Source organism: Engystomops pustulosus, chromosome 4 (assembly GCF_040894005.1).
Source record: "Engystomops pustulosus chromosome 4, aEngPut4.maternal, whole genome shotgun sequence".
In the NCBI taxonomy this organism is placed as follows: domain Eukaryota; kingdom Metazoa; phylum Chordata; class Amphibia; order Anura; family Leptodactylidae; genus Engystomops; species Engystomops pustulosus.
Window position 1 is genome coordinate 216,765,586 of NC_092414.1, and position 24,315 is coordinate 216,789,900.

Sequence of the window (24,315 nt, forward strand, 5' to 3'; positions counted from 1 at the left end):
GTTGTTAGTAGCAGCAGGACTGTGAAATATGGATGTATATTCTAGGATTGTAGTTTCTTCAAGTGCTCTATGGGCGTGTTCTCACCCTGTTGTGCCCTGTAGGTATTGTCCCTGGAGGGAAGTGTAAACATATAGTTTTGTATGTTATTAGTAGCTGCAGGACTGTGAAGTATGGATGTATCTTCCAGGATTGTATCTTCTTTGAGTATTGCACTGGGGATGTGTCCTCACACTGCTGTGCTCTGTGCATAGGTTAGTTTTTGGGAAGATGTTTAATCATACCATTGTGCATCCTCTCACTGCTGTGCTCTGTGCACTGCACTGCACCTCCCCTTCATGACTGCTGGAATATTTCATGAAAAGAACATTTTCAAGGGGTTGGATGCTGTTTTATGCAGAGAGCACAGCAGTGTGAGGACTCCCAGTGATACACAAGTGGACAATCCCTCTAATTCCTCTCTGGTCCTGCAGCCGGTGGTCAGAAGTGCACCTTGTCCATCTCCGTCCTCCTGGCCCAGACTGTCTTCCTGTTCCTCATCGCTCAGAAGGTCCCGGAAACTTCCCTGAGTGTCCCACTCATTGGAAAGTAAGTGCCCCCCCCCCCCACCTATAACAGCCCCGCCCCCTTGTCTATAAGGCGATGCGCCGGCGCCCTCTTCTGGCGATAAGGGCAATGACACGTGGCTTATTCTTGCAGGTACTTGATGTTTGTGATGGTCGTGTCCACGATTATCGTCCTCAGCTGCGTCATCGTCCTCAACGTGTCCCTGCGGACGCCGAGCACCCACAGCCTGAGCGCCGCCATGAAACACGTGAGCACCCCCTAGTGGTAGATCTATTCAGTGCTGCAATACCAGGCACAGCCTGCAGCCAGGGGGGGCGCTGTCACTGTCCTGTGTGTGTGTTACAGAGGCTGCTGGAGGTGTTACCCCGCTACCTGCACATGAAGATCGAGCCCTGCGAGGAGGAGGAGACCCCGCGGGAGAGGAGGAAGAGCTCCCTGGGGATCATGCTGAAGGCCGAGGAGTACGTGCTCAGGAAGCCGCGCAGCGAGCTCATGTTCGAGCGCCAGAGAGAGCGACACGGGATGAGCCGGGACAACCGCGGCCACAGAGGTGAAGAGAAGGCGGCCACAAGGGGGCAGTGGAGGTGGCAGATCGGTAAGGAGGGGCAGCCTCTGCACATCCCGATACCATGGCTTATACTCCAGTCACACCCAGAGCTGCGCCTACACATCTGCACCTGCAACGGAACTGCCAACGCAGCTTCGGATGTAACTAGAGTATACACACCAGTAACACTCAGAGCTGCGCTTACATGTCTTCACCTGCAACGGAATTGCCAACGCAGCTTCGGATGTAACTAGAGTATACTCACCAGTCACACCCAGAGCTGCGCTTACACGTCTTCATCTACAATGGAACTGCCAACGCAGTTTCGGATGTAACTACAGTATACACACCAGTCACACTCAGAGCTGCGCTTACACATCTGCACCTGCAACAGAATTGCCAACGCAGCTTCGGATGTAACTACAGTATACACTCCAGTCACACCCAGAGCTGCGCTTACACATCTTCACCTGCAGCGTAACGGCCAATGCAGCTTCAGATGTAGCTAGAGTATATACTCCAGTCACACCCAGAGCTTCAGATCTAACGACAGTATAAGGGGTAGCGTAATAATAAGTTGGTGAATGCAGCTTTGAGTGCAACTAGAGCATTACATGGGTGAAGTTTAAGACGTAACATGAAAAATCTGATAAATTGAGCTGTGGACGTTACTAGAGCACCTAATGCAGCAGAGGAATGGGGTCTGTGATTGGCTGCAGCTTCAACTGTAACTGGAGTATTACATCATTTAGTAATAGCAGCTCTAATTGTAACTAGAGCATAATACCTAATATAGAAGAGGAATGGTGGATGCAGCTCTGGATGTCACTGGAGTATTAAACAGAATGTAAATGCAGAAGGATGAATGCAGCTTTTAGTGTGACTGATGTGTAAGGTCTAGTGCAGCTCTGGATGTGACTGGAGTACAATACACAATGTAAAGCTGAACATTGCATGCAGCTCTGGATGTGACTGGAGTACAATACATAATGTAAAGCTGAACATTGCATGCAGCTCTGGCTGGGACTGGAGTACAATACATAATGTAAAGCTGAACAATGCATGCAGCTCTGGATGTGACTGGAGTACAATACATAATGTAAAGCTGAACAATGCATGCAGCTCTGGATGTGACTGGAGTAGAATACATAATGTAAAGCTGAACAATGCATGCAGCTCTGGCTGGGACTGGAGTACAATACATAATGTAAAGCTGAACATTGCATGCAGCTCTGGATGTGACTGGAGTACAATACATGATGTATAGCTGAACAATGCATGCAGCTCTGGCTGTGACTGGAGTACAATACATGATGTAAAGCTGAACAATGCATGCAGCTCTGGATGTGACTGGAGTACAATACATGATGTAAAGCTGAACAATGCATGCAGCTCTGGATGTGACTGGAGTACAATACATGATGTAAAGCTGAACAATGCATGCAGCTCTGGCTGGGACTGGAGTACAATACATGATGTAAAGCTGAACATTGCATGCAGCTCTGGCTGGGACTGGAGTACAATACATAATGTAAAGCTGAACATTGCATGCAGCTCTGGCTGTGACTGGAGTACAATACATGATGTAAAGCTGAACAATGCATGCAGCTCTGGCTGTGACTGGAGTACAATACATGATGTAAAGCTGAACAATGCATGCAGCTCTGGATGTGACTGGAGTACAATACATGATGTAAAGCTGAACAATGCATGCAGCTCTGGATGTGACTGGAGTACAATACATGATGTAAAGCTGAACAATGCATGCAGCTCTGGATGTGACTGGAGTACAATACATGATGTAAAGCTGAACATTGCATGCAGCTCTGGCTGGGACTGGAGTACAATACATGATGTAAAGCTGAACAATGCATGCAGCTCTGGATGTGACTGGAGTACAATACATGATGTAAAGCTGAACAATGCATGCAGCTCTGGATGTGACTGGAGTACAATACATGATGTAAAGCTGAACAATGCATGCAGCTCTGGCTGGGACTGGAGTACAATACATGATGTAAAGCTGAACATTGCATGCAGCTCTGGCTGGGACTGGAGTACAATACATAATGTAAAGCTGAACATTGCATGCAGCTCTGGCTGTGACTGGAGTACAATACATGATGTAAAGCTGAACAATGCATGCAGCTCTGGCTGTGACTGGAGTACAATACATGATGTAAAGCTGAACAATGCATGCAGCTCTGGATGTGACTGGAGTACAATACATGATGTAAAGCTGAACAATGCATGCAGCTCTGGATGTGACTGGAGTACAATACATGATGTAAAGCTGAACAATGCATGCAGCTCTGGATGTGACTGGAGTACAATACATGATGTAAAGCTGAACATTGCATGCAGCTCTGGCTGGGACTGGAGTACAATACATGATGTAAAGCTGAACAATGCATGCAGCTCTGGATGTGACTGGAGTACAATACATGATGTAAAGCTGAACATTGCATGCAGCTCTGGCTGTAGCTGAAATATAATGCAATAGCAAAATGGTGAAACTGGAGTATCAACGGCAGAATGTTGAATGCAGCTTTGGATGTAACTAGAATGTGAGAAATGGCTCAAGGGCTCAATGCAGCTCCGGATGTGATATGAGCATAAAACACAATGTAACAGCAGACTGGTAAATGCAGCTGTGGAGGCGACTGGAGTATAAATTGTGAAAGAGGATTGCAGCTTTGGTTGTGTGTGGAGTAAATTTAAGATTTAACTCTAGGACACAGTTTAATATCTACCCCAGTGCCGTGATGTGCAGAGGAGGGGGGTAAAGAGTCAGATAATTGGTGAGGGGTCACCTGACCAGTGGGCGGGGCATAGAACAAGGCGCCGTGTAACCCGTGTACCTACTTTACAGTTGACGGCATTGATGTTGGGGCAACGACACCGCTGTTCAAGAACCTGGCGCACTGCTCCACCGAAATAAAGGAGTGTGTGGAGGCCTGTAACTTCATCACCAGCAGCACCAAGGAGCAGAACAAGAGCGGCGCGGTGAGTGACACCTGCAGAATAGTGAGTGCAGCTCTGGAGTATAGTACAGGATGTAACTCAGGATCAGTACAGGATAAGTAATGTCATGTATGTACACAGTGACTGCACCAGCAGCAGAATAGTGAGTGCAGCTCTGGGGTATAATACAGGATGTAACTCAGGATCAGTACAGGATAAGTAATGTCATGTATGTACACAGTGACTGCACCAGCAGCAGAATAGTGAGTGCAGCTCTGGGGTATAATACAGGATGTAACTCAGGATCAGTACAGGATAAGTAATGTCATGTATGTACACAGTGACTGCACCAGCAGCAGAATAGTGAGTGCAGCTCTGGAGTATAATACAGGATGTAACTCAGGATCAGTACAGGATAAGTAATGTCATGTATGTACACAGTGACTGCACCAGCAGCAGAATAGTGAGTGCAGCTCTGGAGTATAGTACAGGATGTAACTCAGGATCAGTACAGGATAAGTAATGTCATGTATGTACACAGCGACTGCACCAGCAGCAGAATAGTGAGTGCAGCTCTGGGGTATAATACAGGATGTAACTCAGGATCACTACAGGATAAGTAATGTCATGTATGTACACAGCGACTGCACCAGCAGCAGAATAGTGAGTGCAGCTCTGGAGTATAATACAGGATGTAACTCAGGATCAGTACAGGATAAGTAATGTCATGTATGTACACAGTGACTGCACCAGCAGCAGAATAGTGAGTGCAGCTCTGGAGTATAATACAGGATGTAACTCAGGATCAGTACAGGATAAGTAATGTCATGTATGTACACAGTGACTGCACCAGCAGCAGAATAGTGAGTGCAGCTCTGGAGTATAATACAGGATGTAACTCAGGATCAGTACAGGATAAGTAATGTCATGTATGTACACAGTGACTGCACCAGCAGCAGAATAGTGAGTGCAGCTCTGGAGTATAATACAGGATGTAACTCAGGATCAGTACAGGATAAGTAATGTCATGTATGTACACAGTGACTGCACCAGCAGCAGAATAGTGAGTGCAGCTCTGGAGTATAATACAGGATGTAACTCAGGATCAGTACAGGATAAGTAATGTCATGTATGCACACAGTGACTGCACCAGCAGCAGAATAGTGAGCGCAGCACTGGGGTATAATACAGGATGTAACTCAGGATCAGTACAGGATAAGTAATGTCATGTATGTACACAGTGACTGCACCAGCAGCAGAATAGTGAGTGCAGCTCTGGAGTATAATACAGGATGTAACTCAGGATCAGTACAGGATAAGTAATGTCATGTATATACACAGTGACTGCACCAGCAGCAGAATAGTGAGTGCAGCTCTGGAGTATAATACAGGATGTAACTCAGGATCAGTACAGGATAAGTAATATCATGTATGTACACAGTGACTGCACCAGCAGCAGAATAGTGAGTGCAGCTCTGGAGTATAATACAGGATGTAACTCAGGATCAGTACAGGATAAGTAATGTCATGTATGTACACAGTGACTGCACCAGCAGCAGAATAGTGAGTGCATCTCTGGAGATCGTTATCTCATTAGCAGAGGGTGTGGCTGTGTGTGGAGCTGCTGTGTGTTTGTGCTCCTGAGCTCCTGGAGGAAGATCTGCCCGCCCAGGGCCTGCTCTCTCCTCTCCCAGGGAGGGAGTTAGGTTCCTGGGGATGAGTGAGGGAGCCAAGTCCCAGGCTCCTGCTTCCCGGTCTAGGCCGGCGGGGGGCAGGAGAGGACAGCAACCGGCCAGCGCTATGGGGGACTCAGGGGTGAGACGTTCCACCCGGAGTCGTAGTAATACAGCTCCTACTCCCCCTGAGAAGCGGAGAACCCAGAAGCTGAATGCCCAAGTCGGCGCGGGTGGGAGCGGTCCTTCCGGGGCTGGAGCCATGAAGCGGAGTGCTCACAGAGGTAAGGCTGACCATGCGGGGGGAGGCTGGGCGGTGCAGGGACCCCGGGAGTCTTTGTCCACCTATGCCTCCCGGGTCCAGAGCCACCTCTGTGAGTACGAAGAGGCAACTAAGACCATCAGGAGGCTCCGGGAGGAGCTGCGATGTGCCCGCGCCAGGGTGAATACAGCAATGGGAAAGCAGAGGTCAGAGATTACCAGTGAAATTAAAAGACTAAAATCAGACATTGAGAAGCTTCTTATAAGAAAGACTTTTATTAGTGAGAACGGCGGGCCATTCAAGGAAAAATTGTTGAATGATGACAGATTTGCAGACATGGCTGATACCAGAGAGCAAAGGCTGAAGGGGTTGCAGCCTGCGAGCCAGGTGGAGGAGGAGGATGATGATGATGATAACGAGCAGCAGTTCCCACCTGGCGGCCTGCAGGAAGATCAGCAGGCCTCGTGCAGTGGGCCCCCTGTGACACCGGCAGCCAGGGAGGGGCGCTCATGGCAGAGATCTGGCTGCTCGAGTCCCCAGTGCGCATGGAGAACTTTTCTTTTGGTGATGAGCTCCCAGAGGAAGCCGCTGGGGGGAGCAGCCGGAGGAAGAGTAAGAAGACCAGGCCAAAGCAGCAAGAAGAGGTGAGATTCATCTTTACCCCCCTCCCTGTACACCCCCCCGGGCAAAGCGCAGGGTCAGCTCACTGTGCAAGCCCTGCTACCCAAACCCCCCCGAGTTCTGCTGTGGACCCGGTGCAAGGGTGCAGGGAGATTACAAAGCCAGGTGGCGAGGTGCAAGGCTCCATCTCTGCTTGTAGTAGTGGAGATGGAGCAGGGAAAGCATCGGCTGAAAGGCCGGACACTGAGTGTCGCCCCGCGGGGGGCGCAATATCTAGCACTGGCACTGTGGCCTGCTCCCCAGGGGGAGGGGAGGGCAGCCTGGTGTCGGCGTCGGTTACGGGTCCCAGTCCCAGTCCTCCCAGCGGTGGCGATTTCTCCATGGAAAAAAAAGTCCTGTTTTGTATTGGAATTGGTAATAATGAAAATAGACATCCTGTAGAGACTGGTGAAAGACGGACGGCGAGCAAATGCAAACTGACATCTGACGCCGAAAAAGTTACTGCTGGTCCAGCGAGAGTGAATGGTGCTGTGGCTGAAGGATCGTTATCAGGGGGAGAAAATGCAGGTGATGGTGGTGCTGTGAGTAGAGATGGTGGTATGGAGAGAGGTATTGCTGGGACTAGTGGTGCTGCTATGGTGGGAGGTGATGTTGTTACTATGAGTGGAAGTGTTGCTGTGGATGAGGGGGCTGTTGTGAGTGGCGGGGCTGCTGTGAGTGGAGATGGTGGTATGGAGAGAGGTATTGCTGGGACTAGTGGTGCTGCTATGGTGGGAGGTGTTGCTGTAACTGGGAAGGTTCCTGTGAGTAGAGATACTGGTGTGGCTGGAGGTGTTGCTGGGACTTGTGGTGATGCTATGGTGGGAGGTGATGGTGTTGTGGGATGTTTTGCAGGTAATAAGAGGGCTGTTATGAGTGGGGGTATGGTGGGATCTGGTCCTGTTGTACCCCCAGCGGTGGCAACCCCCAGCGGTGGCAGAAGTTATGCCAGTGTCACTGCTGGGGGAGATTTCGCATCCTCCTCGTCTTCGGGCCCTAGGGGCAATATTTTGCAGCAGCGTCTTCTGGAGGCTCTGAGAAAAGGGGAAAGATCAATCACTGTAGAGGGTGGAGAGGTTGATCTGTCCTTCTGGATAGAGAGGCACGGCCTTGGAGCCTTCCGAGAAAATAGAGGGGGGGAAACTGCATGGTCCCTCCCGACAGCCGGGCCAGGTGGCGCCCGTAGGAATGTGGTCCGTCTTAGGTGGCGGGGCAGTGATGCGTGTCCACCTAGAACTAAGGTGGTTGAGCTCCTCCTAGAGATGGGCTTCAAGGCAATAGACATCTTTGCCTTGATCCATCCCTATGGTACATCTGAGTTCGATGTCAGTTTTGTTCGCCCGGAGGGACTTGAGCTCTTCTGGGGGAATTATGAGCTGAAAAAGAACATGCCCGGTTGGCGAGACTTTGCTGTTCAGGCGGTGTCTCGCCAAAATCAGGTCAAGAAGGTGACCGTTTTAACCCGTAATGAATCACTTTCTTGCTATGACATCATGACTTGGCTTGGGCGATATGGTGAAGTATTAGAGACGCCAAGGAAAAATCGGGACGAGTTTGGTATCTGGTCAGGGGCCTGGACCTTTATGATGAAGTTAAAGGTTTCAGGCAACTCGGTTGCCCACATCCCTTCATCAGCCTTCCTGGGGAGGGATCGCATCCAGATCTTCTACCAGGGTCAGCCTAAGCTGTGCCACAGGTGCGGTGACCCCACACATTTCAGCGCAAACTGCACCGTGCAGAAGTGTGCGTTGTGTGGGGGTGTCGGCCATCTCGCTGCATCCTGTAAGCAGATTCGGTGTCACCTGTGTGGTGACTTAGGTCACCCGTTCAGCCGTTGTCCTCGTTCTTTTGCTAATGCGGTTCTGGCTCCGGTGGGTGAAGGCCATGAGGCCGAATCTGCTGGGGAGGGGACTAGCAAAGGCGGAGGAACTGAGGGGCCAGGGAGAGAAAGATAAGAAAGTGACGCCATCACGACAGAGGCGTCAGGAGAGGCGCCAAAGGGACAGGGAGGTGGGAGAGTCGCGGGTCACTGCCCCCGGCCCTGTCCTTCAGCCCAATCTTGTTGCTGAGGCCCCGAGGAATGATGAGTTGGATGAGGAGGTCAGGAGGATCCAGAGGGAGGAAGCGGCCACGCTCTCAGAATCCTCCCATTATGAGAGTATGGATGAGGATAGTAGGGCGTGGCTACAGGAAAAGCGCAAGCAGGGCAAAAGGAAAAAGAAAAAGAAGGGAGATTTACAATCTTCTCTCACCCTGACTCAGAAGCCAAAGGAAGGTAAAACTTATTCCCCTCTGGTTGGTCTTTCCAACCGGTTCCAAGCCCTTGACAACGTCTCTGCCTCAGAGGTTGAGGGTGAGGTTCCGGAGAGGGCGGAAGGGCTTTAAGGAGATGCTGAGTCTTCCGCTGAGGATGCTTCGTCCTCAGAATGGGAGACTGACCTGGAGTCCGGAGACGAGGATGAAAGAGCTGATATGGACACTACAGTTTCAAAAAAGAGAGGGAAAGGGTCCTCTTCTGAAACTGAAGAGAAGGGCGGTGGGAAAAAGAAAGCCATCTAACTCAATCACTCATGATGGCGGCACCCACTCCGTTGACGCTGGCGTCCATTAATGTCGCCAGCATTAAGTCTGATGCGGCTAGATTTGCGGCCTTTGATTTTCTCGGCCGCGTTGAAGCCGACATTTTATTTTTGCAGGAGACCAGGCTGCCAGATTTGGCGGCCGTGTATAAAGCTAAGAGGGAATGGAGACACGGGCCTTCCTATTGGTCTCTTGTGGCCGAGCCGTATAGCGGAGTGGCGGTACTTTTTACCGCACCGGTAGAATGCCGACGAGTTATTGAGTTAGAAATGGGGAGGTGCCTGATCCTGGATGTCCTCATGAAGGAACAAGAACTTTGTCTAATTAACATCTATGGTCCCCAGTCCAAGTGGGACAGGAAGTGTCTCTTTATGAGGATCTACCTTTTTACAAGTCGGCAGGTGGTCTTTGGAGGGGACTTCAATGCTGTCACGAGGTCCCAGGATAGGGGAGGTTCCAGAGCTGACTTATGATAGCGTCGCTCTTAATAGCATAGCTAGTGAGGCTCGTCTGGTGGATGTCCACATCCGGCACACCCCAGGCCACGCGGGGTTCACCTATTGTAGGGGTAGCTGCAGGTCTAGAATAGACAGGTTTTATTTAAAGGAGGAAGCCATTTCTTCAGCAGTTTCTGTTGTTGAGGTGGAGTTCTCCGACCACTGTTTAATTTTGTTTTCTCTGAATGTTACAGAGACCCCCCGGATGGGAAGAGGTTACTGGAAGCTCAATTCGTCTCTCCTGGAAGAAGCGGAGATCAGACAATCCTTTGAGGACTTTCTTCAGAGCCAGGTACCATTGCTGGGCCTTTGTAGCAGTAAGTCAGAGTGGTGGGAGATGCTCAAGAAAAGGGTGGCGAGATTCTTCCGCCAGCTCTCGAGCCTCAGGAGCCTGGACAGGTACCGCCTGTATCAGGGCCTGAGGAGGAAACTCGAGCATCTCGTCTCGACTGGAGGTAGTCGTGAGGACATCTCCAGAGTGAAATCCTTGCTGAAGAGGTGTCAGTACGATAGACACGCATCTTTGGTTTTTGAGAGGGATTACGGGAAATACCGCTCGCCCGACCCTTACAGAAACTGCAAGATGTCAGTGAATGGTAAAGTTGTCACGGGACTGGTTGACAGTACGGGATCCCTGAAAAGGTCCAGATCAGGGATCCTGGAGGTCGTCAGATCCTTCTACTCACACCTCTTGGGCAGGAAGGATCTAGATCGGGATGTGATGTCGGCTTTCCTGGCTGAAACTGTCCCTGAGCCAGGAGTAGACCCCTCTCTTGATGTTTTGACAGAGATGATCAGGGAAGAGGAAGTCAGCCGGGCGATTGAAGGGCTCGCCCTCAAGAAATCGCCGGGTCCGGATGGCTTAACATCCGAGTTTTATAAGACCTTTAAGGACGCCTTGGTTCCCCTCTTGACTGAGGTATTCAATGAGTGTCTTTCCTCGGGCGCTCTGCCGAAGTCAATGAGGAGGTCTGCCCTGATCATCCTGTCAAAGGGTAAGGACCGATCTCGTATTGAGAACTGGCGTCCCATAGCGCTTCTCAATGCAGACAGAAAGGTTTTGGCAAAGGTGCTGTTTAATCGGCTGGTGCAGTTTGCGCCCCGGCTCCTTTCGGGGGCCCAGCACTGCTCTGTTCCAGGCCGCAGTACATTTAGTGCTGTGCTTTGTGTCCGGGAGGCAGTGGAGCAGGGCAGGGCTGGTAACTGGAAGGGGTACTTGCTGTCCTTGGATCAGGCAAAAGCGTTTGATCGGGTTAACCACGAGTACCTCTGGTCTGTCCTTCTGAGGTATGGCCTGCCGGGGGAGTTTGTCAATTGGCTAAAGGTTTTGTACGCAGGGGCAGAGAGTTTCCCGCTTGTGAACGGTTGGATTGTCCGCTCTTTTGAGGTTGGGTCTGGTGTTCGCCAGGGTTGTCCTCTGAGCCCACTTTTATACGTGTTCGCGATTGACCCATTCCTTAGGAGGGTTGATCGTGGGCCGTTGGTGGGAGTCGGGATGGACCAGGCGGCACCGGAAGCCACTCTAAGGGTGGTAGCGTATGCCGATGATGTCACCGTTTTTGTGTCCTCGAGAGGGGAGGCGCAATGGGTGATGTCGGAGGTTGACCGCTACTCAGAGGCTTCTGGGTCCAAGATCAACCGGGATAAGTGTGAGAGTCTCTGGCTGGGAGAGGGGGATCCAGGCTTTGATCTCCCGGACACTCTTCCAGGGCCCCAAGACTCTGCTAAAGTTCTCGGCATCGAATTTGGCCAGGGGGATTACCCCATGCAAAACTGGGACGGCAGGCTTAAGATCGCCGCCCAGAAGGTTGACCAGTGGAAGGGTTGGTCTTTGACCCTCAGGGAAAGGGTGAACTTGATTAAAACTTACCTGCTCCCGTTGATGATTTATCTGGGCAGTGTGTGCATGTTGCCAGAACCCCTCTGGACTCGGGTCTACAGTCTGTTCTTCCAGCTGTTATGGGGGAATAGGCTGAACCTTATCAAGAGGGAGGTTACTTACCGCACGAGGAGACAAGGAGGGTTGTGTATGGTCAACCCTGTGGTGTTCCTAGTGAATACCTTTCTTAAGATCAATGTTGCAAACCTCTGGAAAGAGAGGGCTCCTCCGTGGGTATACTCCTGCAGGGGATGGTTTCGGCCTTTCTTCCAGGAATGGGAGACAGGAGGGCGAGTGAAGGATCTTCGTACACCGCATGGGCATCTTCCGGCTTACGCTACCCCGGTTCTGAAGGTGATTCGCCGGTGGGGTCTGGGAATGTGGGAGATCAGGACCATGTCGAGGAAAGTCCTTGACAAGAGGGTTCTGTTGACCCATTTCCAGAAGCCTCTGGCCCTCAGGGATTGCCCAAGTCGGGATCTGGGGGTGGGTTTGAGTTTATTGAATTCTATCCGGATCCCCTTGAAGTTTTGGGACTTGACTTGGCGCTGCTTCCATGGAAAGCTGTGTGTGAGGGACAATCTGAAGTGTAGGAGCTCTGAGGAAAGGGGTTGTCCCCGGGAGGAGTGCGGTGGCCTGCTGGAGTGCATGGACCACTTCCTGCTTCAGTGCCCCTTTAACACAGAGGTGTACAACCGGGTGGGCGCTTCCATCCATTGGCCCGGGTTGGCCGGTCTCTCCTATGCGGAGTGGGCCTATGGAGCATTCAGAGGCCTGGGTGGCCGGGACCGCTGCACGTTATTCCTAGTCAGTCTAGTGGTCAGGTACCACACGTGGAACGCACGGTGTTTAGTATCGACGCAGCGTAAAATCCTCCTGGTGGATGAGGTGGTTAGGAACATTCTGGGTGACCTGGTGAAGGTGCGCTCTCTGGAGTATGAGGGGCTGGGCACGGGGAGGGCCTCTCTCCTTAGTGTCCCTTAGTCTGTCCTCTCCCCTACCTGGTGAAGGTGCGCTCTCTGGAGTATGAGAGGCTGGGCACGGGGAGGGCCTCTCTCCTTAGTGTCCCTTAGTCTGTCCTCTCCTCCTGGTGAAGGTGCGCTCTCTGGAGTATGAGAGGCTGGGCACGGGGAGGGCCTCTCTCCTTTGGAGGGGGTTCTCCTTTAGAGTCCCTTAGTCTGTCCTCTCCTCTCCTGGTGAAGGTGCGCTCTCTGGAGTATGAGAGGCTGGGCACGGGGAGGGCCTCTCTCCTTAGTGTCCCTTAGTCTGTCCTCTCCCCCCTGGTGAAGGTGCGCTCTCTGGAGTATGAGAGGCTGGGCACGGGGAGGGCCTCTCTCCTTTGGAGGGGGTTCTCCTTTAGTGTCCCTTAGTCTGTCATCTCCGCTCCTGGTGTTGGGCTGAAGCTGACACTGTAGATTTTTGTTTTGTATCTGAGGTTATAGTGATGTAGGGGCTTGCAGGCGCCGAACCTGGGCTTTATGTGGTTTTGATATATGTTGGTATGTTTAATGTGTTTGTATCTTGTGTTATATGTAGTTATAGTTCTTGTGTGTATATAGGCTGGTTGGTTTTGGGGTTTTGGTGTTAGGGTGTTAGGTTGGGAGGGGGGTGGACGGGACTTGGACTATACGATCCTGGGCACTGGTCTGGACTATATAGCGTGAACTTTGGACGTTAGACCAGTGTCTGGGGGGGGGGAGGGTGATGGGCGTGGGATTTAGTTAGTTATATTTATTGTTATTTAATGTTAATGTTATTTCCGTTATATTCATTGTTATTTCTGTGTTTATTTATTGTTTATTTATTTATGTGTATTTTGCTGTGTATTTCGATATAAAAAAAAAAAAAAAAAAAAATTAGGTGGTGGGACTGGGTGAAGGTTTTGTTTGTTTTCATGCTGAGTGTGTGGTGTGTGTGTGGCTGGGCCAGGAGGTTTTGTAAGTTTATTTTCGTTTATATTTGTTCTTTTGTAATTCTTTTGCCAGAAGTTATGGCTTTATTTATGTTTATTATTGTTATGTTTTTCACTTTTATATAAAATAAAAGATTTACAGGATGTAACTCAGGATCAGTACAGGATAAGTAATGTCATGTATGTACACAGTGACTACACCAGCAGAATAGTGAGTGCAGCTCTGGGGTATAATACAGGATATAACTCAGGATCAGTACAGGATAAGTAATGTCATGTATATACACAGTGACTGCACCAGCAGCAGAATAGTGAGTGCAGCTCTGGGGTATAATACAGGATGTAACTCAGGATCAGTACAGGATAAGTAATGTCATGTATGTACACAGTGACTGCACCAGCAGCAGAATAGTGAGTGCAGCTCTGGGGTATAATACAGGATGTAACTCAGGATCAGTACAGGATAAGTAATGTCATGTATGTACAGTGACTGCACCAGCAGCAGAATAGTGAGTGCAGCTCTGGGGTATAATACAGGATGTAACTCAGGATCAGTACAGGATAAGTAATGTCATGTATGTACACAGTGACTGCACCAGCAGCAGAATAGTGAGTGCAGCTCTGGAGTATAATACAGGATGTAACTCAGGATCAGTACAGGATAAGTGATGTCATGTATGTACACAGTGACTGCACCAGCAGAATAGTGAGTGCAGCTCTGGAGTATAATACAGGATGTAACTCAGGATCAGTACAGGATAAGTAATGTCATGTATGTACACAGTGACTACACCAGCAGAATAGTGAGTGCAGCTCTGGGGTATAATACAGGATATAACTCAGGATCAGTACAGGATAAGTAATGTCATGTATGTACACAGTGACTGCACCAGTGGCAGAATAGTGAGTGCAGCTCTGGAGTATAATACAGGATGTAACTCAGGATCAGTACAGGATAAGTAATGTCATGTATGTACACAGTGACTGCACCAGCAGCAGAATAGTGAGTGCAGCTCTGGGGTATAATACAGGATGTAACTCAGGATCAGTACAGGATAAGTAATGTCATGTATGTACAGAGTGACTGCACCAGCAGCAGAATAGTGCGTGCAGCTCTGGAGTATAATACAGGATGTAACTCAGAATCAGTACAGGATAAGTAATGTCATGTATGTACAGAGTGACTGCACCAGCAGCAGAATAGTGAGTGCATCTCTGGGGTATAATATGAGGCTTTCATAGTGTGGACACTTCAACTCTATAACCTACAACCCTCTTGTCTCTTTCTGTATCCTCCAGGAGATGGAGAACTGGGTGATGATCGGGAAGGTTCTGGACGTCCTGTGTTTTTGGGGGGCGCTCCCCCTCTTTATGGTGGGGACTCTTGCAATCTTTTCCATGGGACATTTTAACAACGTTCCGGAGCTTCCCTTCCCAACCGGTGATCACGTCTTCCCCCCTTGCGCTACCGTGGCAGGCTGAAGTGTATAACTGTTCCTCGGGGGCGGATCCCTCTATGATCCAGAACTGTTCCTTGGGGGCGGGTCCAGTAATAAACCAGAATATTGTTGGAAAATATTTTATTATCCTAAACTTGTAACAATTACAAAAATCTACAAGAATAAAGGAGGGGGTGGTCCTCGTGGTGAGGCGGACCCCTGAACGTGTGATCCATGTGATGAGAGGTCGCTCCTCGGGGGTGTGGAAACGTCCTGATGGGGGCGGGGAAGTCTCTAGAGCGTCAGCTTTGTGTTCCTGAAACTTGAGTTGTCTCTATAGGGAGACAGGAATATGGTGAGGGCTGCACATAATACTGTATGGAGGGGTCGGGGAGTATAACATCTCTTCTTGCTGTCAGTGAATGGAATCACACAGCTGAGGGGCTGATACAATGTAACAATCCAGCATCTTCCACTGTCCTGAAACATTGTAGCAAACCCTCAGCCTTGAGAGCAGGACTGAGCCATTATCAGCTCACAGACAGCAAGCAGAGATATTGCACACAGCCGGGAGGTGGACACTTACTTGAGGCTGTCGTTGTGAGTCTTGTACTCCATGATGGTGTTAGGGGGGAGGTTGAGGACTCTCCTGAGGGTGTCCCGGATGCGGATGGTGCTGATCTGGTCATTGGCCGTCTTGTTCCAGATGGAGAGGATATCCTCCTGGAGGGGGCGGTAAAGACAGTGATAGTGAGGGGGAGGAGCCTGTGCCATGCCCCGCCCCCCATTCAGTATGGTCACACTATACACAGGGGCCACTTACCTGAAAGCGTATGGAGACGACCACCCCGCAGATCTCTTCTCCCACCATGAACTGCTCCCCCAGCATGGCCAGGATGATGTTCTCCCAGAACCGGGACGCCAGACCCTTCCGGAGCCGGATGATCCACTTCCCCCCGTTTCTATTAGCGTCGTCCTGCGGGAGGAGACATGAGTTATATCAGTAATGTAGATAATGGGTAAGACAGCGCCACCCCTACCCACAGGTTGTGTCAGGTATTACAGCCCAGTCACTCACCTCCCACATAGGTTTGATGCCTTCCTTGAAGAGGTGGAAGTCGCTGTACCCCGAGAGGTCCCCGGGCCGCACTAAGTGACTGTACACCCGCCAGAACTGCTCCACCTGCAATACAGGACAAGTGAGGAGGAGGAGCCACAGCTGCCACCTATAGGGCGACCCACACACAACAGCCGGTACTCACCGAGGCCACGGTGCCGAACTGCCGGATGTTCTGCTCATAGTTCTGAGTGCTGGCCGGACGCGAGGGCGTTCTCCGAGAATACCAGAAGGTGTAACGGTACTGCAGGGGGTGCTCCCCGGGCAACACTACCATCTCCTGGGGATAGGAGCAGAGGTCAGCATGGGGGCTCCTGACACCTTTCTATCATAGCCAGCAGTGGTCAGGGGTCAGCATGGGTGCTCTGACCCCTCTGTGACTACACCCCCCATACACAGCGAGCTGCCATGTCCTGTGTGTCCTGACACCTTTCTATCATAGCCAGCAGTGGTCAGGGGTCAGCATGGGTGCTCTGACCCCTCTGTGACTACACCCCCCATACACAGCGAGCGGCCATGTCCTGTGTCCTGACACATTTCTATCATAGCCAGCAATGGTCAGGAGTCAGCATGGGTGCTCTGACCTCTCTGTGACTACACCCCCCATACACAGCGAGCTGCCATGTCCTGTGTGTCCTGACACCTTTCTATCATAGCCAGCAGTGGTCAGGGGTCAGTATGGGCGCTCTGACCCCTCTGTGACTACACCCCCCATACACAGGGAGCTGCCATGTCCTGTGTGTCCTGACACCTTTCTATCATAGCCAGCAGTGGTCAGGGGTCAGCATGGGTGCTCTGACCTCTCTGTGACTACACCCCCCATACACAGAGAGCTGCTATGTCCTGTGTCCTGACACCTTTCTATCATAGCCAGCAGTGGTCAGGGGTCAGCATGGGTGCTCTGACCTCTCTGTGACTACACCCCCCATACACAGCGAGCTGCCATGTCCTGTGTGTCCTGACACCTTTCTATCATAGCCAGCAGTGGTCAGGGGTCAGCATGGGTGCTCTGACCCCTCTGTGACTAAACCCCCCCCCCCCCGTACACAGTGAGCTGCCATGTCCTGTGTGTCCTGACACCTTTCTATCATAGCCAGCAGTGGTCAGGGGTCAGCATGGGTGCTCTGACCTCTCTGTGACTACACCCCCCATACACAGTGAGCTGCCATGTCCTGTGTGTCCTGACACCTTTCTATCATAGCCAGCAGTGGTCAGGGGTCAGCATGGGCGCTCTGACCTCTCTGTGACTATACCCCCCCATACACAGCGAGCTGCCATGTCCTGTGTGTCCTGATACCTTTCTATCATAGCCAGCAGTGGTCAGGTGTCAGCATGGGTGCTCTGACCCCTCTGTGACTACACCCCCCATACACAGAGAGCTGCTATGTCCTGTGTCCTGACACCTTTCTATCATAGCCAGCAGTGGTCAGGGGTCAGCATGGGTGCTCTGACCTCTCTGTGACTACACCCCCCATACACAGCGAGCTGCCATGTCCTGTGTGTCCTGACACCTTTCTATCATAGCCAGCAGTGGTCAGGGGTCAGCATGGGCGCTCAGACCCCTCTGTGACTACACCCCCATACACAGGGAGCTGCCATGTCCTGTGTGTCCTGACACCTTTCTATCATAGCCAGCAGTGGTCAGGGGTCAGCATGGGCGCCCTGACCCCTCTGTGACTACACCCCCCATACACAGCGAGCTGCCATGTCCTGTGTGTCCTGACACCTTTCTATCATAGCCAGCAGTGGTCTGGGGTCAGCATGGGTGCTCTGACCCCTCTGTGACTACACCCCCCATACACAGCGAGCTGCCATGTCCTGTGTGTCCTGACACCTTTCTATCATAGCCAGCAGTGGTCAGGGGTCACCATGGGTGCTCTGACCCCTCTGTGACTACACCCCCCATACACAGCGAGCTGCCATGTCCTGTGTGTCCTGACACCTTTCTATCATAGCCAGCAGTGGTCAGGGGTCAGCATGGGTGCTCTGACCTCTCTGTGACTACACCCCCCATACACAGCGAGCTGCCATGTCCTGTGTGTCCTGACACCTTTCTATCATAGCCAGCAGTGGTCAGGGGTCAGCATGGGTGCTCTGACCCCTATGTGACTACACCCCCCATACACAGCGAGCTGCCATGTCCTGTGTGTCCTGACACCTTTCTATCATAGCCAGCAGTGGTCAGGGGTCAGCATGGGTGCTCTGACCCCTCTGTGACTACACCCCCCATACACAGGGAGCTGCCATGTCCTGTGTGTCCTGACACCTTTCTATCATAGCCAGCAGTGGTCAGGGGTCAGCATGGGCGCTCTGACCTCTCTGTGACTACACCCCCCATACACAGCGAGCTGCCATGTCCTGTGTGTCCTGACACCTTTCTATCATAGCCAGCAGTGGTCAGGGGTCAGCATGGGCACTCTGACCCCTCTGTGACTACACCCCCCATACACAGCGAGCTGCAATGTCCTGTGTGTCCTGACACCCTTCTATCATAGCCAGCAGTGGTCAGGGGTACGCATGGGGGCTCTGACCCCTCTGTGACTACACCCCCCATACACAGCGAGCTGCCATGTCCTGTGTGTCCTGACACCTTTCTATCATAGCCAGCAGTGGTCAGGGGTCAGCATGGGTGCTCTGACCCCTCTGTGACTACACCCCCCATACACAGCGAGCTGCCATGTCCTGTGTGTCCTGACACCTTTCTATCATAGCCAGCAGTGGTCAGGTGTCAGCATGGGTGCTCTGACCCCTCTGTGACTACACCCCCCATACACAGCGAGCTGCCATGTCCTGTGTGTCCTGACACCTTTCTATCATAGCCAGCAGTGGTCAGGGGTCAGCATGGGTGCTCTGACCCCTCTGTGACTAAACCCCCCCCCCCCCCGTACACAGTGAGCTGCCATGTCCTGTGTGTCCTGACACCTTTCTATCATAGCCAGCAGTGGTCAGGGGTCAGCATAGGAGCTCTGACCCCTCTGTGACTACACCCCCCATACACAGCGAGCTGCCATGTCCTGTGTGTCCTGACACCTTTCTATCATAGCCAGCAGTGGTCAGGGGTCAGCATGGGCGCTCTGACCCCTCTGTGACTACACCTCCTATACACAGTGAGCTGCCATGTCCTGTGTGTCCTGAGACCTTTCTATCATAGCCAGCAGTAGTCAGGGGTCAGCATGGGTGCTCTGACCCCCCTGTGACTACACCCCCCCCTATACACAGTGAGCTGCCATGTCCTGTGTGTCCTGACACCTTTCTATCATAGCCAGCAGTGGTCAGGGGTCAGCATGGGTGCTCTGACCTCTCTGTGACTACACCCCCCATACACAGCGAGCTGCCATGTCCTGTGTGTCCTGACACCTTTCTATCATAGCCAGCAGTGGTCAGGGGTCAGCATGGGCGCTCTGACCCCTCTGTGACTACACCCCCCATACACAGCGAGCTGCCATGTCCTGTGTGTCCTGACACCTTTCTATCATAGCCAGCAGTGGTCAGGTGTCAGCATGGGTGCTCTGACCCCTCTGTGACTACACCACCATACACAGCGAGATGCCATGTCCTGTGTGTCCTGATACCTTTCTATCATAGCCAGCAGGGGTCAGCATGGGTGCTCTGACCCCTCTGTGACTACATCCCCCATACACAGCGAGCTGCCATGTCCTGTGTGTCCTGATACCTTTCTATCATAGCCAGTAGTGGTCAGGGGTCAGCATGTGCGCTCTGACCCCTCTGTGACTACATCCCCCATACACAGCGAGCTGCCATGTCCTGTGTCCTGACACCTTTCTATCATAGCCAGCAGTGGTCAGGGGTCAGCATGGGTGCTCTGACCTCTCTGTGACTACACCCCCCATACACAGCGAGCTGCCATGTCCTGTGTCCTGACACCTTTCTATCATAGCCAGCAGTGGTCAGGGGTCAGCATGGGTGCTCTGACCCCTCTGTGACTACACCCCCCATACACAGCGAGCTGCCATGTCCTGTGTGTCCTGACACCTTTCTATCATAGCCAGCAGTGGTCAGGGGTCAGCATGGGTGCTCTGACCCCTCTGTGACTACACCCCCCATACACAGCGAGCTGCCATGTCCTGTGTGTCCTGACACCTTTCTATCATAGCCAGCAGTGGTCAGGGGTCAGCATGGGTGCTCTGACCTCTCTGTGACTACACCCCCCATACACAGCGAGCTGCCATGCCCTGTGTGTCCTGACACCTTTCTATCATAGCCAGCAGTGGTCAGGGGTCAGCATGGGTGCTCTGACCCCTCTGTGACTACACCCCCCATACACAGCGAGCTGCCATGTCCTGTGTGTCCTGACACCTTTCTATCATAGCCAGCAGTGGTCAGGGGTCAGCATGGGTGCTCTGACCCCTCTTTGACTACACCCCCCATACACAGGGAGCTGCCATGTCCTGTGTCCTGTCATCTTTCTATCATAGCCAGCAGTGGTCAGGGGTCAGCATGGGTGCTCTGACCCCTCTGTGACTACACCCCCCATACACAGCGAGCTGCCATGTCCTGTGTGTCCTGACACCTTTCTATCATAGCCAGCAGTGGTCAGGGGTCAGCATGGGCGCTCTGACCTCTCTGTGACTACACCCCCATACACAGTGAGCTGCCATGTCCTGTGTGTCCTGACACCTTTCTATCATAGCCAGCAGTGGTCAGGGGTCAGCATGGGTGCTCTGACCTCTCTGTGACTACACCCCCCCATACACAGCGAGCTGCCATGTCCTGTGTCCTGACACCTTTCTATCATAGCCAGCAGTGGTCAGGGGTCAGCATGGGTGCTCTGACCCCTCTGTGACTACACCCCCCATACACAGGGAGCTGCCATGTCCTGTGTGTCCTGACACCTTTCTATCATAGCCAGCAGTGGTCAGGGGTCAGCATGGGCGCTCTGACCTCTCTGTGACTACATCCCCCATACACAGAGAGCTGCCATGTCCTGTGTCCTGACATCTTTCTATCATAGCCAGAAGTGGTCAGGTGTCAGCATGGGTGCTCTGACCCCTCTGTGACTACACCCCCCATACACAGCGAGCTGCCATGTCCTGTGTGTCCTGACACCTTTCTATCATAGCCAGCAGTGGTCAGGGGTCAGCATGGGTGCTCTGACCCCTCTGTGACTACACCCCCCATACACAGAGAGCTGCCATGTCCTGTGTGTCCTGACACCCTTCTATCATAGCCAGCAGTGGTCAGGGGTCCGCATGGGGGCTCTGACCCCTCTGTGACTACACCCCCATACACAGCGAGCTGCCATGTCCTGTGTGTCCTGACACCTTTCTATCATAGCCAGCAGTGGTCAGGGGTCAGCATGGGTGCTCTGACCCCTCTGTGACTACACCCCCCATACACAGCGAGCTGCCATGTCCTGTGTCCTGACACCTTTCTATCATAGCCAGCAGTGGTCAGGGGTCAGCATGGGCGCTCTGACCCCTCTGTGACTACCCCCCCATACACAGGGAGCTGCCATGTCCTGTGTGTCCTGACACCTTTCTATCATAGCCAGCAGTGGTCAGGGGTCAGCATGGGTGCTCTGACCCCTCTGTGACTACACCCCCCATACACAGCCAGCTGCCATGTCCTGTGTGTCCTGACACCTTTCTATCATAGCCAGCAGTGGTCAGGGGTCAGCATGGGCGCTCTGACCTCTCTGTGACTACATCCCCCATACACAGCGAGCTGCCATGTCCTGTGTGTCCTGACACCTTTCTATCATAGCCAGCAGTGGTCAGGGGTCAGCATGGGCGCTCTGACCCCTCTGTGACTACACCCCCCATACACAGCGAGCTGCGATGTTCTGTGTGTCCTGACACCTTTCTATCATAGCCAGCAGTGGTCAGGGGTCAGCATGGGTGCTCTGACCCCTCTGTGACTACACCCCCCATACACAGCGAGCTGCCATGTCCTGTGTCCTGACACCATTCTATCATAGCCAGCAGTGGTCAGGGGTCAGCATGGGTGCTCTGACCCCTCTGTGACTACACCCCCCATACACAGCGAGCTGCCATGTCCTGTGTCCTGACACCTTTCTATCATAGCCAGCAGTGGTCAGGGGTCAGCATGGGTGCTCTGACCTCTCTGTGACTACACCCCCCATACACAGCGAGCTGCCATGTCCTGTGTAGTTTCTCTGCACTTGAGCTCCAGCCGCCAAAAAAGAGGTTTATTTGCCTGGTTTTCTTTCTCCGATGCAGACAAGGAGGCAGAAGAGCTCTTGGAGTCCGGCTCCCCTACTCCCTACAGTCGTTAAAGGAAACCTACCACTTTAAGTGGCAGGTATAAGAAGGAACTACCGAGCACCAGATCAGGGTGAGCTGGTGCCGGCGCTTACCATGTGCGCGGCTCTCCTTCACTTCCTATGTAGCCACATGCATGGTGCGCCGAGCGCGTACCTCCCTGCGCCGAAGCAGCTTCGGCCATAAAGTTTAAAAAGTGTTTTAAACCGCGATACAGCGGTTTAAAACACTAACAAAAATAAGCTCCGGCACCACCTCACCCTGACCTCACCCTGATCTGGTGCTCGGTATTTCCTTCTTACACCTGCCACTTCAAGTGGTAGGTTTCCTTTAAAAGTCACCCTTCAGAACTGCCCCCAGCCTTATGTTACTACAAGTTACTTTTAAACTTGAGTGCATGTACAGTGCGCCTATCATTTTGGCAAAGTACTAGCCCTAACTAGCAACCAACATGCCGTTAAGTACTTAGCCCTACAGTTCTCGCAGATAACCCTCTGGAGCCGCCCCGGGACCAGCCACCTGATGCCAAAAAAGGCGCACCAATAAAATGTCAATGTAGCTAGTAGTGACGTAAAGCTGGGGGTAGTTCGGAGAGTGCGTCATCTACCAGGTAGTGTTAGTGATGACAGGTTCCCTTTAAAGGACACCTGATGGTAGACGCCTCCTACTAAGACGTTCCTGAGGTCTATACTACATGTGATTGTGGCATTATACAGTCACACAAATTATAATAATTAGCCTGGGGGCGCTCCATGTCTCTGGGGGGCCACGCTTTAATGTATCCTCCATTACTCTACAAGTCTATACTATCACAGCGCGGGCCCCGGCCGCCTCCTCACCGGTGACAGCAGCTCATGTAGAGACCCGTATAATAAGACTTGGATTTGGTCTCTTATCTTTTGTATATAATGACGTCACTTGTTTTACATTCAGTTGTGACTCAGGAGCCCACATGGCAGCAACTTCCGGCGCCTCAAGTGACGTCACCACGCCAGACAGGAAGTACCCTGTGCAGCGGCTAATCCCTCCTCCCCGGGGCTCTCACCTTGGATCTAGCGGCGACATTGGCCTCGTCCTCCGCGGCGGTGACGTCATCGTTCCCCGAGACCCCCATGTGAGGTGTGAGGACCCCCGTATCTCCAGCCGCGGGTTAGCAGCTCAGTGTCCCGGATGTGCGCTCCCTCACAGCGCTGCGTGCTGCCTGCCGGGGAGACGTGCTGCCGTCATTACGTCATTTTATGGGGCGTGGCGTGTCTTGTAGCGGGGCGGGGCTGTGTCATGCAGAGAGATTATAGTGCAGCGCTCCTCCTGCTGGTCCAGTCCGGTACTGCAGCCTCTACATATGAAGCGGTTATTTCTTCTGTACTACAACCCCCAGCATGCCCCTGCTATTGTTGGGGTCATTCCTCACAGAGGGCACAGCACTTGGCAGTATCACTGATCACAGAGGGCACAGCACTTGGCGGTATCACTGATCACAGAGGGCACAGCACTTGGCGGTATCACTGATCACAGAGGGCACAGCACTTGGCAGTATCACTGATCACAGAGGGCACAGCACTTGGCGGTATCACTGATCACAGAGGGCACAGCACTTGGTGGTATCACTCCTCACAGAGGGCACAGCACTTGGTGGTATCACTCCTCACAGAGGGCACAGCACTTGGCAGTATCACTGATCACAGAGGGCACAGCACTTGGTAGTATCACTCCTAACAGAGGGCACAGCACTTGGTGGTATCACTCCTCACAGAGGGCACAGCACTTGGTGGTATCACTGATCACAGAGGGCACAGCGCTTGGTAGTATCACTCCTCACAGAGGGCACAGCACTTGGTGGTATCACTGATCACAGAGGGCACAGCACTTGGCAGTATCACTGATCACAGAGGGCACAGCACTTGGTGGTATCACTCCTCACAGAGGGCACAGCACTTGGTGGTATCACTGATCACAGAGGGCACAGCACTTGGTAGTA

The 24,315-nt window shown here is 52.2% G+C and overlaps 2 protein-coding genes across 4 annotated transcripts in view; one reads left to right on the forward strand and one right to left on the reverse strand.

Annotated features, from left to right (window-relative positions):
• LOC140128328 (acetylcholine receptor subunit epsilon-like) overlaps positions 1-15,168 on the forward strand; it is a 31,527-nt gene extending 16,359 nt beyond the window's left edge. Inside the window, exons 8-13 of one of the 3 annotated variants that reach the window (XM_072149951.1) lie at positions 472-586; positions 698-812; positions 911-1,160; positions 3,985-4,118; positions 9,943-10,040; positions 14,839-14,989. In XM_072149951.1, coding sequence (XP_072006052.1) covers positions 472-586; positions 698-812; positions 911-1,160; positions 3,985-4,118; positions 9,943-10,040; positions 14,839-14,857 — 731 coding nt within the window. In that variant the 3' untranslated portion in view covers positions 14,858-14,989. Of the gene's footprint in view, positions 1-471; positions 587-697; positions 813-910; positions 1,161-3,984; positions 4,119-9,942; positions 10,041-14,838 lie in introns of all 3 variants that reach the window. The other 2 variants (XM_072149949.1, XM_072149950.1) reach the window with 2 other exon arrangements.
• On the reverse strand, positions 15,103-23,581 carry LOC140128329 (eukaryotic translation initiation factor 4E type 2-like). Its single transcript, XM_072149952.1, has 6 exons — positions 23,383-23,581; positions 16,241-16,375; positions 16,057-16,161; positions 15,802-15,954; positions 15,565-15,701; positions 15,103-15,312 (listed from the first exon to the last, which is right to left on the reverse strand). The coding sequence occupies exons 1-6, from the start codon at positions 23,449-23,451 to the stop codon at positions 15,273-15,275; spliced, it is 639 nt and encodes a 212-aa protein (XP_072006053.1). The 5' UTR covers positions 23,452-23,581; the 3' UTR covers positions 15,103-15,272.
• Positions 23,582-24,315: the final 734 nt, after the last annotated feature.